This window comes from Lonchura striata, chromosome 11 (assembly GCF_050655825.1).
Source record: "Lonchura striata isolate lonStrDom1 chromosome 11, ASM5065582v1, whole genome shotgun sequence".
NCBI lineage: Eukaryota > Metazoa > Chordata > Aves > Passeriformes > Estrildidae > Lonchura > Lonchura striata.
The window spans coordinates 6,389,663-6,411,622 of record NC_140713.1 but is presented as its reverse complement, the minus strand read 5'-3'; the positions used below and the strand labels follow the sequence as shown (position 1 = coordinate 6,411,622).

The following is a 21,960-nucleotide window of genomic DNA, read 5'->3' as shown; positions in this document are numbered from 1 at the left end:
CTAGGGAGGTGGTGGAATCACCATCTCTGGATGTGTTTAAAAAAAGACTGAACATGGCACTTGGTGCTATAGTCTAGGTGTTGGGGCATAGGTTGGACTTGATGATCTTAGAGGTCTCTTCCAACCTCATTATTCTGTGATTCTGTGATTCTGTGATTCTGTGGATTGAACTTCCTCATCCCCTGCTGGCCCCAGCCCTGCCCCAGTTGGGGTGCAGAGGGATTGGGGACAGCACTGAGGCCGTTCCCCTCTGCCCTCCGAGCCACCCTCATGGGGAACGGGGGTCACCCCACCCCACAGGCTTGTCCTTGTCCCTGGGGATCTAGTGAGCCTTGGCAATTTTCTGTCTAGTGATCAATCACTGGTATTTTTGCCTGATGCTGTTTCTCCTGTTAGTAAACAGGAGAATTTTTTTCACTTACAGATATTTGTATTTCATTTCTCCTTATTGGTGGAAAGGGATCAGTTAAAACTGTAAGGGAAGGCAACACACTGCAGAGTGTCCACCTCTTAAATTGCCTTTACACAAGACACAGGCACAGGCAAGGCCACGCACACGAGGAAAGCAAAGCAAAGCAAAGCAAAGCAAAGCAAAGCAGAGCAAAGCAAAGTGAGGATTTCATTCCCTGCTTCCCAAGGGCAGCCGAAAGTTCAGCAGGGCCCATCAGGTGTCAGGGGTTGCTCAGCCTGGGAAATGCCATCAGTCCATCCTCCCCTCTCCCTCCTGCTCCCACAGCTGTACACGGGAGCACAGTGCAATCCACACGCTGTGGAATTGGGTCGCTTGGGCTCAGCTGTGTCCCCTCCCAAACTCTGGTGCACCCCCAGCCTGCTCCATTTGAGGGCAAGGAACAGCAAAGGCCTTGACTTTGTGTAAGCCCTGCCCAGCAGTAACAAAAACATCCCTGTATTTCAACAGTGATTCCAGCACAAATGCAAAATACAGCCCCATAGCAGAAAATTGATTCTATCCGAGCCAAAATGAGCACAGTAACAACCTCTGAAATTGCCTGACCTGTACATAGCCATTTACTAACAGCAGATTACTTCAGAATATTTCTTCCATTAATTCACTTCAAGACAATATCTGCTGACTTGTGATTTGACAAAATGGTTTTTTATTAAAACACACCATTATGCAATACAAAATTAGGCACTACAGAAAAGATCTCCTGAGGATGCAGCGTTGCAAAAATATATTCAGACTTTATGCCAGAGGTTCTGTATCTAAATTTTTAGGATACTATAGCTTCTCTGTAAAAATAAAGCACTCAATGAATCATTCAGTCTTTCAGCAAGCTCCCCAAGCTAATCCAGCAGCACTAGGCTGGCAGCTGGTTCTTGCAGCACACCAGCAAGAAACAAGCCTGCTAAAGACCATACTGCCTATCCTTCCCATGGTGTATTTCTTTTATTACAAATGTAGTTTGAAAACCTGGTCTGAAGTGTCTGAAAGTCACCAAGGAAATCACTCACATTGCTTCTTCCAGCACTTCCTGTCAATAGATTGGCAATTTCCTTCCTTAATGGGGGAAAAAAAGGAAAATTATATCAAGTAAGAGGCTATAATCACATTTGTTTACAAGAAAAATTTGAATCTGTAGCTCTGTTTAAGAGATACTAGATTGAGATGAGATCAAGGTTACTACAATTTTAATTATTTCACTTTATTAACATAACATATTCTTCTTGTAATATTACAAGCCCTGCACCTCATACAAAGCATACAAGTGAAAATGCACATTTCTCAAGTTCCTCTGGGTAAAATTGGCTTGAGAAATTCTCTGAGGAATATGCCCTGAAGAATTTCATTTTTGTGCAAGGAAACCAAATACACAAGAAGTTGTGGGAAGGGATTTGAGGCCATGCTACTTTACATTTTCTCTAAGTGGAATCTTCATGTACTGAATAGCAAAAAGTGCAGAAAAGCTATCTGAAATTGCATGTGATGTGCCTCTGCAAGTTTTAGTTCATTTGAGCTCCACAAAGAAAGTTTAGAGCATCTTTGAAAAGAGAATCTGAGATTGCATGAAAAGCATAAACCAAATTCCTGCCAGAAGGCCTTTCTCGCCTTCAGATGAAAAAGAAAATCTAAAAGGGGTAAAAAGCAGCAAAGCTGGATTTGCATGAGGAAACAGAGGCAGACATTTAAATTCATTCTAAAGAATGATGCAAAACATTTTTAATTCTTTGTCCTTATGTTTTTGATATCTTCACTTTTTGAATAATTAAATCTTTTCCTACAGAGATTTATGACAGTTTTGTAAATGCCATCTCTTTTTAGGCAAAGACAGAGGATTGGAAAAAAGTGAGAGTATATGAGGTAGTGGAACTCTTTTCCATGCCTGTTCCTGATGGTTTTAGTTTTTCTTGAGGTAGAGACACAAAGAAATGAAAAATTAGATCAAAACTTTACTCCGTGTATATTTAACACATAATTATTTTCTTATATTATAGTTCTTGCAGAAGTAAAAAAAGTCACTGACAATTTTATGCAATGTTTTTATTTTTTAATAAAATTTAACAGGAAGAAATTTTCTTTTTGCCAGCCCATAGTAGTTTTCAACTGGTTTCAGAGGAGCAGCACTAACTTCCCAATCCTTTCAGAGAAAGTACAGCAAGAAAAGGCAGCATCGAGTAAAGAGATTAGGAAAGCAGTTTACCACCACTTGTAAAAATCAGTCATGTGTTGCTGCTTGCTCATGGAGGAGCTGGTCCAGTACCACTGAAGTAAATGCCAAATTTTCGTATTTGAAAAGACAATGCTATACAATCATAGATAACTATTGCTTAAGCAGAAGCTGTTGTAATACTTCAACAAAGAGAGTTTTAAACCCATGCTTCCAATTCCAATTCTCAGAGTTGCAAGACTTCAGACAGTGGAGTGCAAAGGTTTTAAATATTTTATTTCTGAATAACGAGTAATAAAACTTAGGGAACTCAGTCATTTGAGTAAAAACTTTTTTTTTCCTTTTTTGCCCAATGGATCAACTCTAAGGCCATGAAATGATCACTAAATGAGATTGTCAAATGCTTACACATAGAGTGCAGCCTGTAAGCAACAAAAACACAAGACAGAAAGTAGCACATCAGAAGCAAGAGTGTTGTCTCTCAGGTGGAACAAGCCAGGTCAGCAAAGGCTGCAGTGACCCACCCTTCCACAGTCCTGGGGCTTAAACAGCACCAGGCAGAGGCAGCCAAAGAAGGGATCCTGAATTGCACCCAGTGAAGCCAGGGCTTCTCTGCCAGGAAAGAGCCTCTGAGCCTGAAACAGAGGGGCAGATTGTGTCAGAGATCCTTCAGCCAGTGCATAACAGAGAATGGATCATGTATAAATGCATGCAAGGTACTGAGTGAGCCATGGTTATATGGAAATGCTCTGAACAATTGTCACAGAAAAGGGATCAGTGAAATCAGACACATTCACACACTTTCATCAGCCAAATAAAAGTTCCATTCCTAGCTAACCATATTCAGCAATCAATGGGCTACTCACTGTTTGTATGCACTGACTTACCAAATCAAATGATTCAATTGTCATAGCAACTGTATCACAAATTTGGGCTGTCAGGTTATATGCAAACAATCAATCTCTCAATTCATACGGCCCCTCCTTGGGCTGATGCAGTATTCTACACTGGGGTACTAGAAAAATCAGCAAGTGCTGATATGTGAATGAAAAATGCAGGTTTGCCCATAAAATGGCAGTGGCAGAAGGGTTCTCACTTCAGGTACCACTGATAGTTCAGACTGACAGAGAGAGGCAGCTCCACCAGAGCCCTGTGCCTCCTGCATCCCAGGCTTCCTAGGAAGGAAACAGGGAAGAGTGACCAAGTGGAGAACACTTGTCTATTCTCACTGCCAGAGCAGATGTGACCCCTCTCCCTCTAGAAGAGCAGTGTAGCTCAGCCAGGGGTGCAGATGAACAGAACAGTCACCAGTCCCCACAAAAGGCTGTTTTTCTCTCCCACATTCCTGAGGTGCACTGCCACACCACTGCTGCAGCATCTCCTTTACTTCTCTGCCTGATGCCAAATTCTGTGCTGTGCAGAGGAGGGGAAGGAAGTGCAGTGACCTGGCAGAGGCAGGGACCAGGAGAGTGAGGAGATGAGCCACATGGGTAGATGAAAGCTCCCCGTGCTCCCTGACTCTGAGATATTGGCAGCCAAGTGGAGGTGGAATGGAGATGAGAGTGGTGCTGGGAAGTGCACAGGGAGAGAGGCACCAAAGGCTTCCCTCCAATGCCAGCACCAAGCTGCAAACACATCAGAGTCTGGGATATCCAGTTTCTAGGGGTAAGAGTTGTGAGCTGAAGTTAACAGAACAAATGTCCCCAAATCCCACTGCTGCTAAATTGTCTTTCAACATTCACATGATATAAAGCTCTGTTAAGATCAATCCTTATGTCCTGGAAGCACCTGAACCTCTCAGGCACACACCACATGAAGCATTAAGTGTCCTCAGTGTGGCATGTCCATTTTAGACTTTCCAGGTGTTCCACTACCAATTTTCATTGAACTTTGCTGGCCAAGGAGAAAACATGAACATCAAATTGCTACTTAACTCTTGGAGAAATTGTCAATTCCAAAAGTTTTGGAACATCTTTAAATGGCCTCCCCATACCTTTAAAAAATATCAAGCTCACTAAAACACTTTGACTCCTCCTACCTGGGTTGCACCTCAGGTCAAGTCCTAGGTACCATCTAATGTCACCTGAATCCTGGAAGTAGCCAGCACTCAGTTTTTGAGCAGAACCATTTCTCCCTCAGTCTTACTGATAGGAAAGTCAATTCAGGACATTATTCTCATGCACCCATGTTGTTCTACCCATCAGTCAATAAATCTGGCTGAAGGAGTGCAGGTGAGCTCCTTAACAAGAAACAGAAAGCCTTCCACAAAGAGTAGTAGAACCAGTGAGGAATGAAAAACATCAAAGCCCCACTGCCCTTCAAGTGCTCAGGAATAAAGGGCCTGGCAAAGAGCTCAACCCCTTACACTGAGCTTCCCAAGAGCTGCTTCTTTCTCACAGGGTGTGAATCAAAGTCTGTCCAATTATCACCCTTTCTGCACCAAGTTTTGTAGCTGTTGCAGGTGTTAACCTTTATTTTTTTAGTTTTCCATATTGATCTCCTATACTAAGAAGACTTGTCAATAATCAACTCTGAGAACAGGAGAAAGGGAAACTCTATCAGTTCCAGTTAATTGATTGTAACATAATAATATGCACCATTTGGATACACATCTATGCTATTTGATCTACAGTCAATCTATCAAAGCAGTGAGCTTCAGCACTCAGAGGCATGCCTTTGTAGATCTACTTTTTCAATTTTGCCTGCAGCCTTCTCTCTTTCCATTTGTGCTTTCTTTCCCAAAGAAACATCTCTACAGGGTGATATGAAAAGAGTCCAAAAATCCATCTAAATTATAGTCAAAAATTACTTTGTCTCTCCTCCAATAGAAAGACAAGTGAAGCTTTCGTGTCCAACCTGCACGATGTCTTGAAACATTTCTGGGTTCTGGATGAGCTATTCTAACTAGCTACATGAAGTCAAATTCATGAAGTGCTTGCTTGAAATTCATTGAAATTCCTCTGGTTACCTGAATAGTTCTACAGGCTACTAAATATAAATGCAGTGCTAGAGTTTAAACTTTAGCTTTTACTTTTTAATAAACCTGGCAAAGTGTAATGTCCTTGCCAAAGTCATGCTACGAAGGCAATATGCAAATATTAAATATGAGAATGAAGAATAAAGGAAAGGTATTAAGTAGAAATTGCAAGTAACTGCTGACAGTGCCTGAAAGCTAATGATGTTAATTAACAGTATTCCCAGGGATAGGTCCAAAGAAGGAATGGGGAATGCAATAACACAGATCTGACTTTTCTGTTTTCTTCATAGAATTCTTATCGAATATAAATTAAGTCAGAAAATGGCAAGTTCCAATTAGTAGGGCTAGATAGCAAGGAAGAAAAAGTAAACAAGTAGTTGTACCTTCCTCATAATAAATCCACAAACAGCTCCTCCTATTCTTTCAATTAAGCCTCCAATATAAATGTGCCATGCCCCTTCCTTCATTGGGCATCATGGAAACAGAGGAAGCCTAAGTTCCATCATTATTTAGTCAAGAAGAAGGATTCAGTTTATATTAGAATATAAGACCAATCTGAAAAAAGCACAATAGTATGTGTTTTTCTCAAAGAGTTCATCTATTTGTTCTTTTAGTATGTTGCAAGTCAAAGTATCAGGGTTTCCAAATCCCAGTTAATAAAATAATCCTTCCCTCAGTCACTTTCCAATCTCAACAATAGAGTAGTTAGTAGACAGTTGACAGACCCATTGCAAACTCTGGATGCAAATGGATACATTTCTGGACAAAAGTAATTCTGCAGATTCAGACAATATTCAGCTACCAATGTCAGCTGTGTAGGTAGTGGGACTTGCCAGAATGACACAGTAACACTTTATTTGGGTTTTGATTCTAAAGGAATTTATTCCTTTAAAATGCTACTTTCTGTTTCTGTTTCTGCTTCTCGCCTGCTTTCACTTCGACAAATAAAAAAAATTGCAAGGCAACCCATATCAAAACAATTATTTCTCACATGAGGCTGTGTTTAGAATAATAAAAAAATAAACAGTAGCTTCAAGAGATGGTGTTTCTGACTAGTACACAACACAAAAATATGTACAGCAACCAGTCAAGAGGCGAGAGGCACAAAGCCTTTTTGAGGGGGTGTGCTGGCTTTGCATGGCTGGCTCTTGGTACCAGGGGGACCATGGAGGTGACTTCTGTGAGCAGCTGCTGGGAGCTCCCACCATGTCCAGCAGAGCCAGTCCCTGATGGCTCTGGAGATGGACCTGCTGCTGGCCAAGGCCAGTTAGAGAGGAGGGTAATGACTTTAGGAAAACACATCTAAGAAGAAAACCTAAACAAAGAGGGGGACTGTTAGATCCAGCTAGAGAAGAGGAGGAGGTGAAAACACGTGAGGGAAACAATGGAAACACCAAGGTCAGTGGGGAAGGAGGGGCAGGAGGTGCTCCAGGTGCCAGAGCTGGGATTCCTCTGCAGACCCTGGTGATGATCATGGTGAGGCAGCTGTGCCCTGCAGCCCGTGGGGATCCGTGGAATGCAGAGATCCATGGGGGATGGAGAGATCCACAGGGGATGCAGAGATCCATGGGGGATGGAGAGATCCACCCACAGCCCCTGGGGATCCATGGGGGATGCAGAGATCCACCCCCAGCCCCTGGCAGAGGTGCCCACACCTGAGCAGTGGTGCCTGGAGGGGGCTGTGACCCAGAGGGAGACCCAGGGGACAGAAAGGCCCTGCTCCCAGGCTGGAGCAGCCTGGCCTTGGAGCACTGCAGCCCTGGACAGAGAGACCCACTCCACAGCAGGTGTGGGAGGGCTGTGTGCCCGTGGGAGGGACTCAGGTTGCAGCAGGTCACAGAGCTGCTGCTCGTGAGATGGAGCCAAGCTGGAGAAGTTCACAGAGAAATATGTCCCGTGGGAGGGACCCCATGGCCTCACAGGGGAAGGACTCCTCTCCCTGAGCAGTGCAAGATCTCAGATGATGAACTGACCAAACCTCCTACCCTGTCTCCCTGAGCTATTTGTAGGAAGGAGAGGGGCTGGAGGAAAAAAGGTGTTTTTTACAGCTTATTTTACTTCTCATCATCCTCCTCTGACTTTGTTGGTAATTAAATTCACTTTGCATCTCTAAATTTAGCCTGTTTTGCCCTTGGAGTGTTTTCTCCCCATCCTAATATCAACTCATGAAACTTTCAGTCATTTTTTCCCCCTCTCCTTTCCCCAGCTGTGGCAGGGGAGCATGAGTGACTTTTGTGGATGCCTAAAATTTGGTCAGTGTCAAACAAGACAAGGGGAAACACCAGCAGGAAGATAGTGTGGGTATTTTGTCTGAGAAACGCTGTGCAGTCATAAACACCATCCTCAGGTGGGAGCTGTATCTCCAAAGGGTGGTGCACACAATGATTTTACTCCAAGATTCCCTTCCTGGGAAAGGCAAGGCAGCCACGTGTGAAGGGTGGCCTGGGTGAAGCTGCCAAGGGGGACACAGCAGCTTGGCTACGAGAGAGTTAACGAGGGATCAGGAGGGAAGCAGTGACACCCCGGCTCAGGACTGTGCTTCAGGACAAATCTGTGCAGCTTTGCTGGTTCCAGCACTCAGGGTCAGCTGCTGGTGCACAAATGAACTGGGAATACCAACTTCTTTGACACTATGAAAGTCCTCAAGAGGCAAATATTAAAAGTCACTTAATGTGTGTACTGATCTCTGCTTTGGCTGCCCGATTTGTAATTTTTTTCTTGTTCAAACTGATGGATGAATGGAATGGTTTTAATTATTTCCAGGCTATGCCCTTCAGAATTGCATTGCTCTCCCTGCATACAGTACTTCTGTCCAGAGACTCCCTTGCTTCATTAAGATGGAAAGTCATTTCAGTTACAAAAAGCCAGAGTAATCGTGTTTTAATCAACTGAAGTGCACACAAGCTGCTGCCATCCTAAACACCCCATGACACAACTGCAGCAGCACAAGGCTGCATTGCATGCTGCCTGTGGGATGGAGGAGCCCCAGATTTCCTGCTTTGGAAATGACACCCACAGCTTCACCTAGATCCAATGTCTGCATCTCTGAAGCTGCCTTGGACAGAAAAGCACAAGAACAATGGGAAGTATTGTGTTAGCACAATACTAGCACAGGAGAGGGGAAAATGAGGCTCTCTTTTTGGGAAGTGTTCTACTTCACCACAACTGCTTAAGAATAAGCCGTCAGTCAGAGTTCAAAATTCCTCAGATAATATTTAAACTATTAGAAATTGTATGCTTGACAATGTCAGGATTTAAACAAAAAGCCCAGAATTCAGGGCAAATGTGTTACCTGAGTTACAAAGGAACTCACACATGAAAGAAAGCTCAAAGAGACTAAAAAACTCAAACCCTCAGCAGCTTGGAGAACTTCTTATGTCTTCCAAAAACAAGGGGAAAAAAAGAAGCATTTTACTCAAAAAAGCCATGATTAACTACTACCTACAAGGGCCTGGTTTGGAGACTGCCCCAGAGACATTCCATCATTCCCCCAGTGCAAAGGCAGCCACAGCAACCCTGCCTGGCAGGGCTGCACAGGGTTTGTTTAACCAGGCACCCACAGGCAGAGCTGCCCCAGGTGGGAAGTGGCACCACACCCTGGGGACCCACTGGGGACCCAGAGGGGTCAGATCGTTGAGATTCACTGCACAGGCTGCCTTCTTTCCTGATCTGCAATTTAAGATGTGCTGCCGCTCTGCTAAGCCTTCTTGACTTGGCCTCATTAATTCCATCTCTATTAAAATGAGTTGTTGTGTTAGATGGAACTTTTGAAGGCATTTTTTACAAATCAAATGGTAAGTTTATGTTAGAAAAAGGATTTATAGCACATAGTTAAAACAGACACGCATATAAAGTCTGCTCTAATTAGGCCTTAATTTTTGCAGAAAATGCTTTTATTTTAGAGGTATCTGTATTTTAACAGTATTCCAGATGTGTATACTACATCTATATTTTATATTGATGTAAAACCAAATAATTGATTATGGTAGCAACCTTTAACTAAATTTCTTTACTGAGTAATTTAATTCAAAGAGGAAAAAAACTGGACAGGAGTAAGGATCAGATATGGACAGGTCTTTTATACTGTACAAGCTGAGTTAGTTTTTCTTCCTTTTTTATTCTTTTTTAAAATTTAAACTTATCTTCATTTTCTGACCAGTATTTTTGGGAAAATCTCCTTCCAGCTATTTTTTTTCATGTTTATCAGAATCATGAGTACTACTCTGTTATTCATTCTGCAATTAAGTACACATTGCTGTCTCTGAGAAAAGACCTAAGACTGGGGCATATTTGGATAGGATACTTGACACAGATGTTCCTGAAATGCCAAAACATCCATTCCAGAGTAAATTTCACAAATCTATTTGGATGAAGCAAACAAGAGCACTCTGTGCACAGAAGCCCTGTAAGGGATGAGTTGCAGATGCAGACTTGAAGTTATCATTTTTATTAAAAAATACTTCAGCTGTAGTTGAGTCTCAAACCAGAGCAAAACACCAGAGGCAAACCAAAATTAGGTCTTGAAGCAGAGACAGAGGAGAAAGCAGAATGGTAAAACTATATAGTATTACCCAAGGAAGATGAAAGACATTTTATTGCATTGCTAGTAGCATTTGGAAAAGAAAATAAAGAATAGCTCACAGTGGGTTTCAGTTTCACTGTGTGGTAGGACTCGATAAAACACAGGCCAGGCTCAAGCCTGGAAAATCATGGTCCCACAAGTGAAAGAGAAAAGAACACCATGGAAAACAACATAAACAGTCTGTAATTAGAGAATGAGTCTGTCTCTGCTATTCCCTCTGTGTTTGGGCACCAGTGAGATGTTGGCCATCATTACATCTGGCACCTCAGAGTTATTGATCACTGCCTTCAACTGCGTGTACCAGACACCAGTGGTTTATTTATGACCAAAAATATTACCTTTTTGGCAATAACGTCAAAGACCTGGTAAGAAATATGGATTGTAAAGGTGTAACATAACAATAAATTAAGATTTTGATTAATATAATAGATCTGTGCAATATAACTTCCCTGACTTCACTGCACTTAAGAGGTTCTTATCATGTAGATTTAAATCTAAAGTGACAGACTGTATCATAAGAAAGACAACTTAAAGAAGCCAAATTTAGATGTCACAAATTCAGAAAACATCAAAGAGATTGGCAAGTGCTTCACCAGCATTTATATTAAGCAGGAATTCTTGTTCTGATTACATCTTAAAGCCAGTAAATGAATAACCATCTTTTCAAATGGTTACTCATCTCCTCCTAGCATTTATTTCTCATTTTTCAAAACCAAGCATATGAGTACAGAATATTAATATCTCAAATAAGTTATCTTTATGAAAAACTACAACAAAAACACAATCATAATTAACCACAAATTATTTAGGTCTCATACCTGCTCTTTGCACTTTTGTGGGATTTTATTAATAATTATTAGTCCTGACACCAAATTTAAGAGGTAATTGCACAAAGTATGTGGGTTTGCTACAAGGTACCAGAGCTTGCTTTAAGTCAGAACAAATGATCACAACTGAAGAAAACTAACCCTAAGTTACAGTATAATTTGGACACAACAAATTATCAGTACTTGTAACTGATTCCATCTGAAGTATTTCCCCAGTTTTTTGGTAAGTGACCTAAAGTCTTTCCTCACCTATTTAAGTTTTCAACTGTAAAAAGCTCAAAATACTTCTGGAAAGGGAACACATCTTTCACATCTTATAAGTATCTACTCCAAGTAACTGTATTAATGATGCCTTAGAGCAAAGGCCAACCAGCTCAAACACCTTACAATTAGGCCCTTAGTGTTAGCAAAAAAGAAGCAGTTACATTTACTGATAAATACAACATTTTCATGGTACAAACTGGTCACCCATGCTTTAGTATCAGTTATTTCAAAGTGCTGGTGCTCAGATTTTCCTGGGTGTTTTGGACAGCAGGTTCCTGCCCTGCCTTGCTCTGTAACATGTTACACAACAGTAGAATAAATGTGGTTTTTAACTGATCACATCAGGAACTGGACAACAGCTGAGGAGCATCTCCTAAAGCCTGGTACAGCAGAATCAGCCTCAGGTCTCCAGAACCAACACAGGAATGCTACAGACAAGCTCTATTTCTGTTTAATAGACACCTTCTGACTTTAATCTGCAGCTAAACATTCTTGAGAAACAGCTAGGGGAAGTCTCAAGACTCCTTCTGTAAGATGTTTAGAACTTATTTCTGATGAAGTAAAACCAATATGCTCTTTACTTGTAATAGGCACAGAATCACAATATCCCACACAACTTTGAGTTCATTGCTAACAAATGGCAGAAGTGGAGTTAAAGCTCAAACATAAGCCAAAAGCATCATGAACACTCTTAGGGGAGCTCTTGGAGCATGGAAGTAATCAGAGCAATTTTATTTAGACTCTAGTACAAATATCAGTTTGTACATCTGATTTCAAAAATAAAGCATGACTGATCATCTAGGCTAGACTTGCTACCTTCACTGCAGCAAGCCACAATGTGAACTATCATGCAAGGTGTTCCTGAGAGCTTTCCTGGAATCATGAAAATCAACCTGATGGGATTGACTGAGCTTTCACTTCATGCTGTGCAAGACTTTTAGCTGTAATTGTCCTTGTCCAAAAGTCTGTGGAGTCATCATGCAGACTTATTAAAATGATGTCTTCAAACAACATTGACAGTGATGACAACAGTTCTACCCGCTGAAAAGCCCCAGACAAATGTCATAATTCAGTAATGTTTCCATTATCCATTTCTGTATTATTAAGTTATACCTAACAAAGGTTATGGCCATGAAAGAAACCCTACACATCAGCTACAGCTGCCATCTCAGATGTTCACATCTTTATTTTTCTGTTTTCAGGTAAATATCACTGTAGAAGTCAGAAGATTAGAGGAAAATATAATTCTGTGTTGTTTGCCTCTCCAAAAGTGTGCAAATATTACCTCACACATTACTGCACTGCATGTTGCCTGCACAGCAGAGTACTCCATGCAAGTACTATGATTAAGTACTGCCCTATCAAAGGTTCCAGGGCACAAGCCACACAGGTGGGGGTAAATACACAAAGGACAGCTTTATTTTGTTTTAGATCTCTAACCTGGAATCACAACCTTCAGCTGATCCTTGTTCTGCTACTGGCCTTTTAACTGAGGTTATGCAATCACTTTTGTTCCATTTTTGTTCATCTCAGTTTCCCCATTTGTAAAAGGGTGAAAGTCATAGAGTCTTCCACTCCACAACTTTTATGACATCTATACATAAAGAGGCCTTTAAAGGATTATTGTTACTATGAAATATACATTAGTTATGATTCACCATTGGTCTGTTTGTCATTGCATTAACAACACAGGCTGTATCAGTCTAGAAGAGAAGAAACTAATGTTTTTTATTTCTAAATAATTACTTTACTTTCTTTCTTTGTTTAGGGATAAAATATAACATGGGATTCCAGCAACCAAAAAAAGTAAGTTTTCAGAAGTACATAAAGAAAATTGTACCCATATTCTGAGTATGGAGTACAGATAGAGATGGCTCAGATAAGCCACTACACTGGAGATGAAGCACTGAAAAGGAAAGATGCATCAAAAACTTAGCCATGAAAATGCAAATTTTCATCTTAAAATAGGAATATGATAAGCTATGCAAGTTCAGTTTTATGAGTTTTTTTTTTTCCTAGGCTGGATATTGCTAAAAGATACTGTAAACTTTGCATATATTAATATTCTGTATGAAATCACACTGATAAATTAATGCCTTGAGAGGCACTTAAAAACCAGGCTAAAGAAAAAGTCTGGTGAGATTCCCCCATCTAGCGGCAGTCGGGCTGCACGGGGCTGCCTCCAGCCCGCAGCTGAAGGACGGGAGCAAACTGTGCCAAGGAGCAGCTGTGCCCAGCCGTGCCCAGCCGTGCCCAGCCGTGCCCAGCCATGCCCAGCCGTGCCCAGCCATGCCCAGCCGTGCCCAGCTGTGCCCAGCCGTGCCCAGCTGTGCCCAGCCGTGCCCAGCCGTACCCAGCCGTGCCCAGCCGTACCCAGCCGTGCCCAGCTGTGCCCAGCTGTACCCAGCCGTGCCCAGCCGTACCCAGCCGTGCCCAGCCGTACCCAGCCGTGCCCAGCTGTGCCCAGCTGTACCCAGCCGTGCCCAGCTGTACCCAGCCGTGCCCAGCTGTACCCAGCTGTACCCAGCTGTGCCCAGCTGTACCCAGCCGTGCCCAGCCGTGCCCAGCTGTGCCCAGCCGTGCCCAGCTGTACCCAGCTGTGCCCAGCCGTGCCCAGCTGTGCCCAGCCGTGCCCAGGTGCCATCGCCTGCCCAGGCAGGTGACAGGGAGTGACAGCTCCTCTGCACTCAGCCCGACCAAGGCTTACACTGGCACAAAACATTCAAGTTGCCCAAAAACTCCAGGGTCATCATCAGCGTCATTAAAGGTCCAGAATTCTGGGAAGCCTGAATTTGATAACCTTTAAATATCAGCCATGTCATGAGTAAATAGGATTGAATTACAGCCAGTCTTGTAAAGGGTAATGTTTAGAAATGCATCTGGTATTTACAAAGACAAACACATTTCTGACTGTAGAAACAACCTCTGAAGGTGAGAGTAGAGTACAATAATCACTCCCAACAACTGAACAGTGTTTTGCAAAACAAAATTTCAGTTGGTTTCCCAGTCTGCACACCATCTTCACTACCAGAGCAATCCAATTTGAATTCTGCAAGTGTCCTAAAACTTCTGTTTAATACTGATCTGTAGTGTTCAAGTTTTTTATAGCAATTATCAATATAAGCAAGTCTCCTACAAAATACAATTTGATTTTTTTGGTTTTTTGTCACCAATGTTTTTTGTAATGAATCCCAAATCTCTTTTCTGAGACTTTTTTATTCTCTGACCTTTAACTAGAATGTGACAAGATAAAACCTCCATGACAGAACAAGTTTGTCACCTGCTGCATTGCCTTTTTTCAGACAACAAAGACTTATAAAATTGATTAAGATTTAATCTTAAAGAACACCCTGAAAGAGCACAACCCTTCTAATCTCCAACAGTTATAAATACTGTTGGGGAAACACTAAAAAACAAAAATTTAAATTTAAAATTATAAGTCCTCTAACTAAATATTTTGTGTCAGCAATAAACAATCTGCAAGTATATATGCTTCTCTGTTTAAATACTCCATGGTAGTTCATATGCTACACTCATCCAGGTGACCTCAGAATAGGGATGACACATAGCTAAACAGTAACCAGAGCATAATTTTAATCTTGGAGGCATAGACAGGATTTAATTCAGCTACTTTGAAAAGCAGAAAGTGATGGCGCACACCTGGGCTGTATGCAGGAAGTATAAACAGAGAGATCCCCCAGTGAAAAAGAGCAAGTCCCAGAAAGCCTTTCCCATAGACCTGCTGTACTTACTTGGTTTCTGGGACCTAATTCCAGCTTCATTCCCACCTCCCTCTGCTTCTCACTCAGCCTCCATTGCTCTGCTTGCAGGCTCACCTCGCTCCAGCCTCCCTTTGGGGTCTCCTTCATGCTGCTCTCACCAAACCCACTTCTTGTGAGCCAAACCTCCATTTTCACTGACATCCTTCCTGTTTCCCTCTGCCCGCACTCACATCTCACTCCGCCTTGCAAACTCTACAAACCTCCCTCCCTTCCCTGCTGGGCTTCACTCTGTGCCAATCTGTCCTCACTGCAAAGATTAATTACTGATGTGGGGTGGTGGTGGGAAACACACAACCCAAACAAGCAAACCTTTCAGCTTGTGTGACAACAGGGGCAGTCTGGAATAAGTAAGCAAGTCCTCAAAATACTCAGATACCTTTTTGTAGAAATTTCAACAACATCTAAGACAAAAGTATCTGTCAAGGTCTGAGTACACCACCTAAAATACAGTAATAAATCTAAATAGGAACTAGAATTTACTGGAAACTTAGGTTCATCTCTGACTTTGAGTTTCATGTAAGCACAGAACAAGGGGACAAGAGAAGAGCCCATACCACAGTGCAGTGCTGAGGGCTCATGACAACACATTCTGTTGTACAGTTCTAAAAGTTACCAAAGATCCACGTGATGTGATGCAAGCTGCAAGTAGTGACAATCTTGCATTTACTAATATCTTTAATCTATTTTTCCTCAGCAGGATTGTGTTTCCAGCAATAACCAGGATAGAAGATTAAGAAAAAATACTGCAGACAGAGCAGCAACGGTTAAGCAGAGCAATTCATTAGAGCCATCTGAAAGTGTGCCCACCAAGCTTCAAAGCACCGACAGAAGGCAAAGCAGCATCATGTTTGCTATGAAAGATCAACAGAAAGGTGAAGAAATTAATTCCATCAAGCTCCATAAACGCAGGAGGAGGTTTATAATTAAAAAGAGCCCAATTCTGATTTCCATGAACAGCTCCGTTCTCAACCTGCCCACACTTAAATATGAGGATAGAAACAACAGCAAGTGGAAAAATCTCTATCAGATCCAAGGAGAAAGGAAGCGGATTATGAGGGAAACTTGTTCAAAATACAAGAGTAATAACAGAAGAATAATCACTCCTTATCATGTGTCTAGAATATTTGTAGAAGACAAATACAGAGTTTTGTACTGTGAAGTGCCAAAAGCTGGTTGCTCTAACTGGAAGCGGGTGCTGATGGTGCTGAACGGGCTGGCCTCCTCCACAAAGGACATCCAGCACAACACCGTGCACTACGGGAACTACTTGAAACGGCTGGATGGCTTTGACCACAAGGGAATTTATCACAGGCTCAGCACTTACACAAAAATGCTATTTATTCGTGAGCCCTTTGAAAAGCTGGTATCTGCATTTCGGGACAAGTTTGAACATCCGAACAACTACTACCACCCGGTCTTTGGAAAAGCCATCATTTCCAGATACCGCGTCAATGCCACCAAAGAAGCACTGAGGACAGGCTCTGGAGTCAAGTTTAAAGAGTTCATTCAATATCTCCTGGATGTACACAGGCCAGTGGGTATGGATATACACTGGGATCACGTCAATAGGCTTTGCAGCCCATGTTTAATAGATTACGACTTCGTTGGGAAATTTGAAAGTATGGAAGAAGATGCAAACTTCTTCTTGCACTTAATTGGTGCTCCACAAAACTTAACTTTCCCCAAGTTTAAAGATCGTCACTCCAATGAAGAAAGAACTACCACTAAAATTACACAGCAGTATTTTGCACAGCTTTCTCCTTCTCAACGACAACAAAGCTATGACTTTTACTATATGGATTACTTGATGTTCAACTACTCAAAACCTTTTGAAGATCTATATTAATTTGAGAGCCTGGGTATTTCCACAGTCGCATCAGTCGAATTGTGTGACAAAACCAGGTGGCATCTGTTTATATATACTTACTTACCTGTTAGCAAACAATTGGTTGAAGAGCAGGGAAAAATGCAAACCAGAATATAAACAGATGTTTACACTTTCACCTTAATTGCCTCCTTTTTCAAATCATATTTTTTTCTATAATTTCTCCACATGAAATGTATGTACATATATGTATAATATGTTAGGGCCCCCAAATAAAGCACAGAATTTTCCAGGTTGGTGTGGCCTGTGTTTGCACTTGGGGGACAGTGTGTTTGAAATGAGGGGAGCACAGCTGGCAATTCTAAAGTTCAGCCAGTATCTCAAGCTCTTTGCTGTTCAGAAAACCAATCTTTGAGTGATGGAGTAGCAAGAAGGAAAATACACTGAGCAATATTTACAGTTTGTTGAAATGTGCAAGGCATGAAGCCATACACAGGCCCCATATGTTTGAAGGTGGATGTTGATCACTGATTCCTGATATTCTTAAGTTTGTCAGGGGGAAAAAGTCTAATCAAACTTACACTGTTCATAAGCACACTGGTAAAAACAACTAATACTTAATGACCATGTGAGAGCAGTATTAAACCAGATGTTGCAATTCAGAGTGAGGATATGTTCTCTCCCTTCAATAAATCCCTTATGGCACATTCATCTGCAAAAAGATAAAATGCAGGCGAACATTTGCATCTTTATAAGTGTTATTAAAATTCTTTTAATCCTTTGCATTAACATAAATCTCTGGTTTAATCTTCATAGTCACCAGGAATATCAAATCTTTCCATCATAATAACAAGCAAGAATAAATGCCACTTCCTGCCCAACAGGGTAGTTCTTTTCATTGCTGCAAACAATTTGCACTTGCTTATTTTAGTAACAATTATATCTGACTTAACATGCAATAAATATTCCAGGTGTTTTAGTTCAATTTCTGTGCTTGAGAGGACTTTCTCATCTCTACCGGAGTGTCTTGTGAGAATAAAATACTTGACATTTCCCTAGTTACTGTCTCTAATCACAGAATATTCTGATTTGGAAGTAGCCCACAAGAATTCTTAAGCCAAACTTTCAAATGAATGGCTCATACAGGAATCAAACCCCCAACCCTGGCATTATCAGCACCATGCTATAACCAACTGAGCCAGTCTCAGCTCTGTAAATTTTCACTCGAATTCTGTATACAGAATCCTTGTTTACATGTAATTTATCCACTTGACATGATATTTAAACTGGCCATACTGGAACAAGGATCAAACTCCATCACAGTGTCAAACCTGGACTCCCCAGTAACTTCTAGAGTTTGTATTTCACAGCCACGTTCCACCACAACTGGCACTGTACAAATGTAAACACCCAAGAAACAATTCTTGTTCTAATCTGTTTCCAGGTTCAGATCCTCATACGGATAGTTTCATGCATCACAAGAATTGGCAAAAGTTTCCCCAGAAACATCCAGTATATTTTTTGGGTTTTAAAAATTTTAATAGGGAAAAAATTGTTTCAAAATATCTTGTAGTAAAAACGTCACTGACAAATACTTTGCATATCAAGTCTGACATCACATTTTCCATTTATGTTCAGAGAAAAATTGGTTGCATTCGGAAAGTAATGTGGAGCTTACACTGTTCCATGAAACCAGTTACCCTTCCCTGCCTGCCCATGCTGCAGCAGCCCCCCACCCCCACCCATCTCACTTTTCCACACACCCAAGGACTTGTTGGTCTGCTGACATGACTGCAGAGCAGCCTTTGTACTCAAAGCAATGCTTCTGCTAGTCCAGCTGGGATCAGCAGCAGCAGGCTGGCTTTGTTAGCTCCGAGTGCCCAGCCAACAGGCAGGCACAGCCTCACCAGCAGCCACAGACAGCAGCACCCAGGGCAAAACAAGGCACAGGGGTCACTTCTAGTGCAGCTGGAGCAGATTCTGACACTGGTGGGAATTCTTGGAGGGTGGATTGGGGTGTGAGGAGTCATAACCAACACCACTACTTGGAATCCAAGTGAAGCCATCCCTAGCATTTAATGGCATCTAGTGCTCTGAGAGGGGATGGTGCTCTGATTGATGAACCCAGTGGCCTGTAGCTACAGCCACCAACACCAGGAGAGGACATGTTGGATATTGTAGCCCTCTTGGGCTTTTTCAGGGTCTGACCCTGCCAGCAGGTCAGGGTACCAGAGCTCAGTGTGCTGAACTTCCCCTGAGAGCAGAATGTCAGCTCAGTTCACTGCAGCAAAGGGAAGCTGCAGAGCCCTGGGGCAGCTCTCTGAGGCTACCAGAGCAAAGCTGGGCACCCCCTGTCACAGCCCTGCCAGCCTGAGGGTGCTTTAGGGGTAACACTGGGGGACTTAACCCTCCACTGCATTCACATCTCTGAACCCTGACTCTCCTTCTACCTCCTACCTCCTCCCAGTTCCTTTTCAGCTTAATTTACACAGCCACATAAATTGATACAGTCACATTTACATCTGAAAGGCTTGGTACATTCACAGATCAGCAAGTGCTCACTCTGTGAGTGGATAAAAACCTCAGCAATACCAGCAAAAAATTGCACTTCTGATTGTATCGAACCTGTACTTTACATACCACTACCCCCTCCATAGCTATTTTAATTAATTTACAGTAAAATATAACAACAGGGAAGTTACATTTTTAATGACAAATGAAAGTGAAGACTTTGATAGGGTTTATTTTGTCTGGGATAATAATCGCTCTTTAAACAAAAACTGATCAATGATTTGCATGTTTATAACAGGTTGTATATGGCACAGTAGTATCTGGTTTACAGTTTCTCAAGGAAGACAGAAGCACCCTTCTAATACTCACAGGTATGTATATATATATATATAATACTGGCCAGCTGTATTAATTTGGCTCTGTTACTTTCAGCTCCTATTCCCTGCTGAGTAGTGTAAACAAGGTAACAAGTGGTTTTAAAAGAATGTTTATGAAGTTGCATTTTAAAGCCAGAAGAAATGCAATATCTTGAACAAAGAAAAATCCAAGGCAGCAGACAAGTAAACTAATATTTTCATGTCAAGCAAAATTTTTAAGTAAAAAGCAATCATTTTGACTAGATTGTAGTAAGTTTTCAGATTGCTTATTTCCCTTTAGATTATCTTGTCTTTTTTTCCCACACATATAAAATCTTGGCATTTTCATTTCAATGTAATTTAATTTTTTTCAGAGGTGTTCATTTTGAATTCATTCCTATATTTTATCCTTCTCCTCATAGAGAAATATTTCATTTCTTATGGAAAGTGGAAATCAGACTGTACAAAACAAATCCTGTTTTCAAACAAACAGTCTAGCTTAGAAGTCAGCCAAGGTAAATATAAGACAAAATAATTTTGTCAATCCAATTGATTTTTAACTTCAGAGGCTGACGCAGCTACAGCAACCAGAGAAGGTGAGGTGTGAAGGCACACAAACAAAAGAACAGAATCTCCCCCCCATAGTCCTCAAAGTGGTCTAAAGCCTATAGCAGAAAACGAGATTAACACAGACACAAAAAGAGCAAATTGTGTAAACTAATTGTGCACTTTATTATCTGCTTTTGCAGAGTCCGAAAGTGAAGACAGCAATAATATTTTAATTAGGGGATAGTTTAAGAATTTGATATTGGGATGCTCTGTAAGTGAAATTCATTGATATCTAAGCAAAGTCATGTTCTTGAGACCTTTGTGTACTCAAAAAAGTCATCTTTGCAATGTGCACAAATTGAGTGATGGGGATTTACTGGGGTTTTTATGCTTTAAATCACCCCACTGCCATATGTACTTACTATGGCTGACCTCATACCAAAGTGTCCGTTTATGGGGGCTTATGCCTCCAAAAATAAAGGAATCAAGATATTAAAATGAGTTTTCTTAACTCCTTATCTTCATAACTTTTCAGAATTTCCATGATGGAGTTCCAATGCTTTCTTCCATAACAATCACTCATGTTGGAGCACATCAGACTGCACAATGTCAAGAGAGAATATGAATTGAGGATAAGAGTTCACTTTTTTTTTGCCACAATTGGGACTCAGTGATCTCAGAGGTCTTTTATAAATTAATTGATTCTGCAATTTGGCTTGCTGGTTTACAGCTCATCTTATATAATGATTGAAGTAAAGAGTTTTTAACATTTTTAAATTGTAGGTACTGAATTCTGGTGATTCCCTTCCTCCCCTGCCTCATTTGAGCAGCTTACTGAGAAGATCCATTCTTTGGATGATCAAAGAGTATTTTTTTTTGAGAGAGGGAGATACACAGAGTAAGGAAGAGGTGCAGACATGGACTGCATACACTGCACTGTACATTAACTTAATCCTTTTATTTTGCACTACTTTTCCTGTTTGGGCAGCACTATCACTGACAGCAAGAGCACACCTATGACAAATCCATGTACAATTATCTGCTTATATACACCCAGATAAAGTACATAGAAAAAACCCTATGCAAATAGCATTATACATACTCAGGCACCTACAAACTTGCAAATGCATGGAGGGAGATATAATGCCAAAAAAATTAATTAGAAAATTAGTCCAATGTATATAAAACATCTGCATTGTTTTTTACATAGCTATTTCTAGTGTCTTTATACAACACTATAAATTAATTTGTCAGACCAACTCAACTGTGAGTTGAGTTCTACATTCCACATTACCAGGAATTAATAGATAAAAAGGGAACTTTCTTTTCTGATGTTTCTCTTAACTATGGTTGTTTTCTTGATGCAAGTTGCTGACATTGAGATGAAGGAGGTTCTTTTCCTACCCCCAACAAGAAATCACAGAGGTAGCTAGGCGTATTTGGAATAGACTGTATAAATCCCAGCCTCATAATTTCAACTTCACTGGCTCTGGAACACATCTGCATGCAGCACCAGTTTGTTTTCAGAGCACAACATGAGAGGCAAGGCTGAGCACAGCCTGTTTGAGCAGATACTGCTCCAAGGGATGATTGTCAGCTTGGCATTGTTATGTGTGGGGATTTCAAAGCCTCAGCGTGCACCTGCACGCTCCTGAAT

General features: G+C 41.4%; 1 protein-coding gene across 4 annotated transcripts in view; it reads left to right on the top strand.

Annotated features, from left to right (window-relative positions):
* The window catches only part of CHST8 (carbohydrate sulfotransferase 8), a 180,798-nt gene extending 163,619 nt beyond the window's left edge, over positions 1-17,179 (top strand). For 3 of the 4 annotated variants that reach the window (XM_085589438.1, XM_021536685.4, XM_021536686.2), the window contains exons 3-4: positions 13,049-13,086; positions 15,757-17,179. In XM_085589438.1, the coding sequence (XP_085445564.1) occupies positions 13,049-13,086; positions 15,757-16,908 (1,190 nt within the window). In that variant the 3' untranslated portion in view covers positions 16,909-17,179. The remainder of the gene's footprint in view (positions 1-13,048; positions 13,087-15,756) is intronic. The other variant, XM_021536688.4, reaches the window with a different exon arrangement.
* Positions 17,180-21,960: the final 4,781 nt, after the last annotated feature.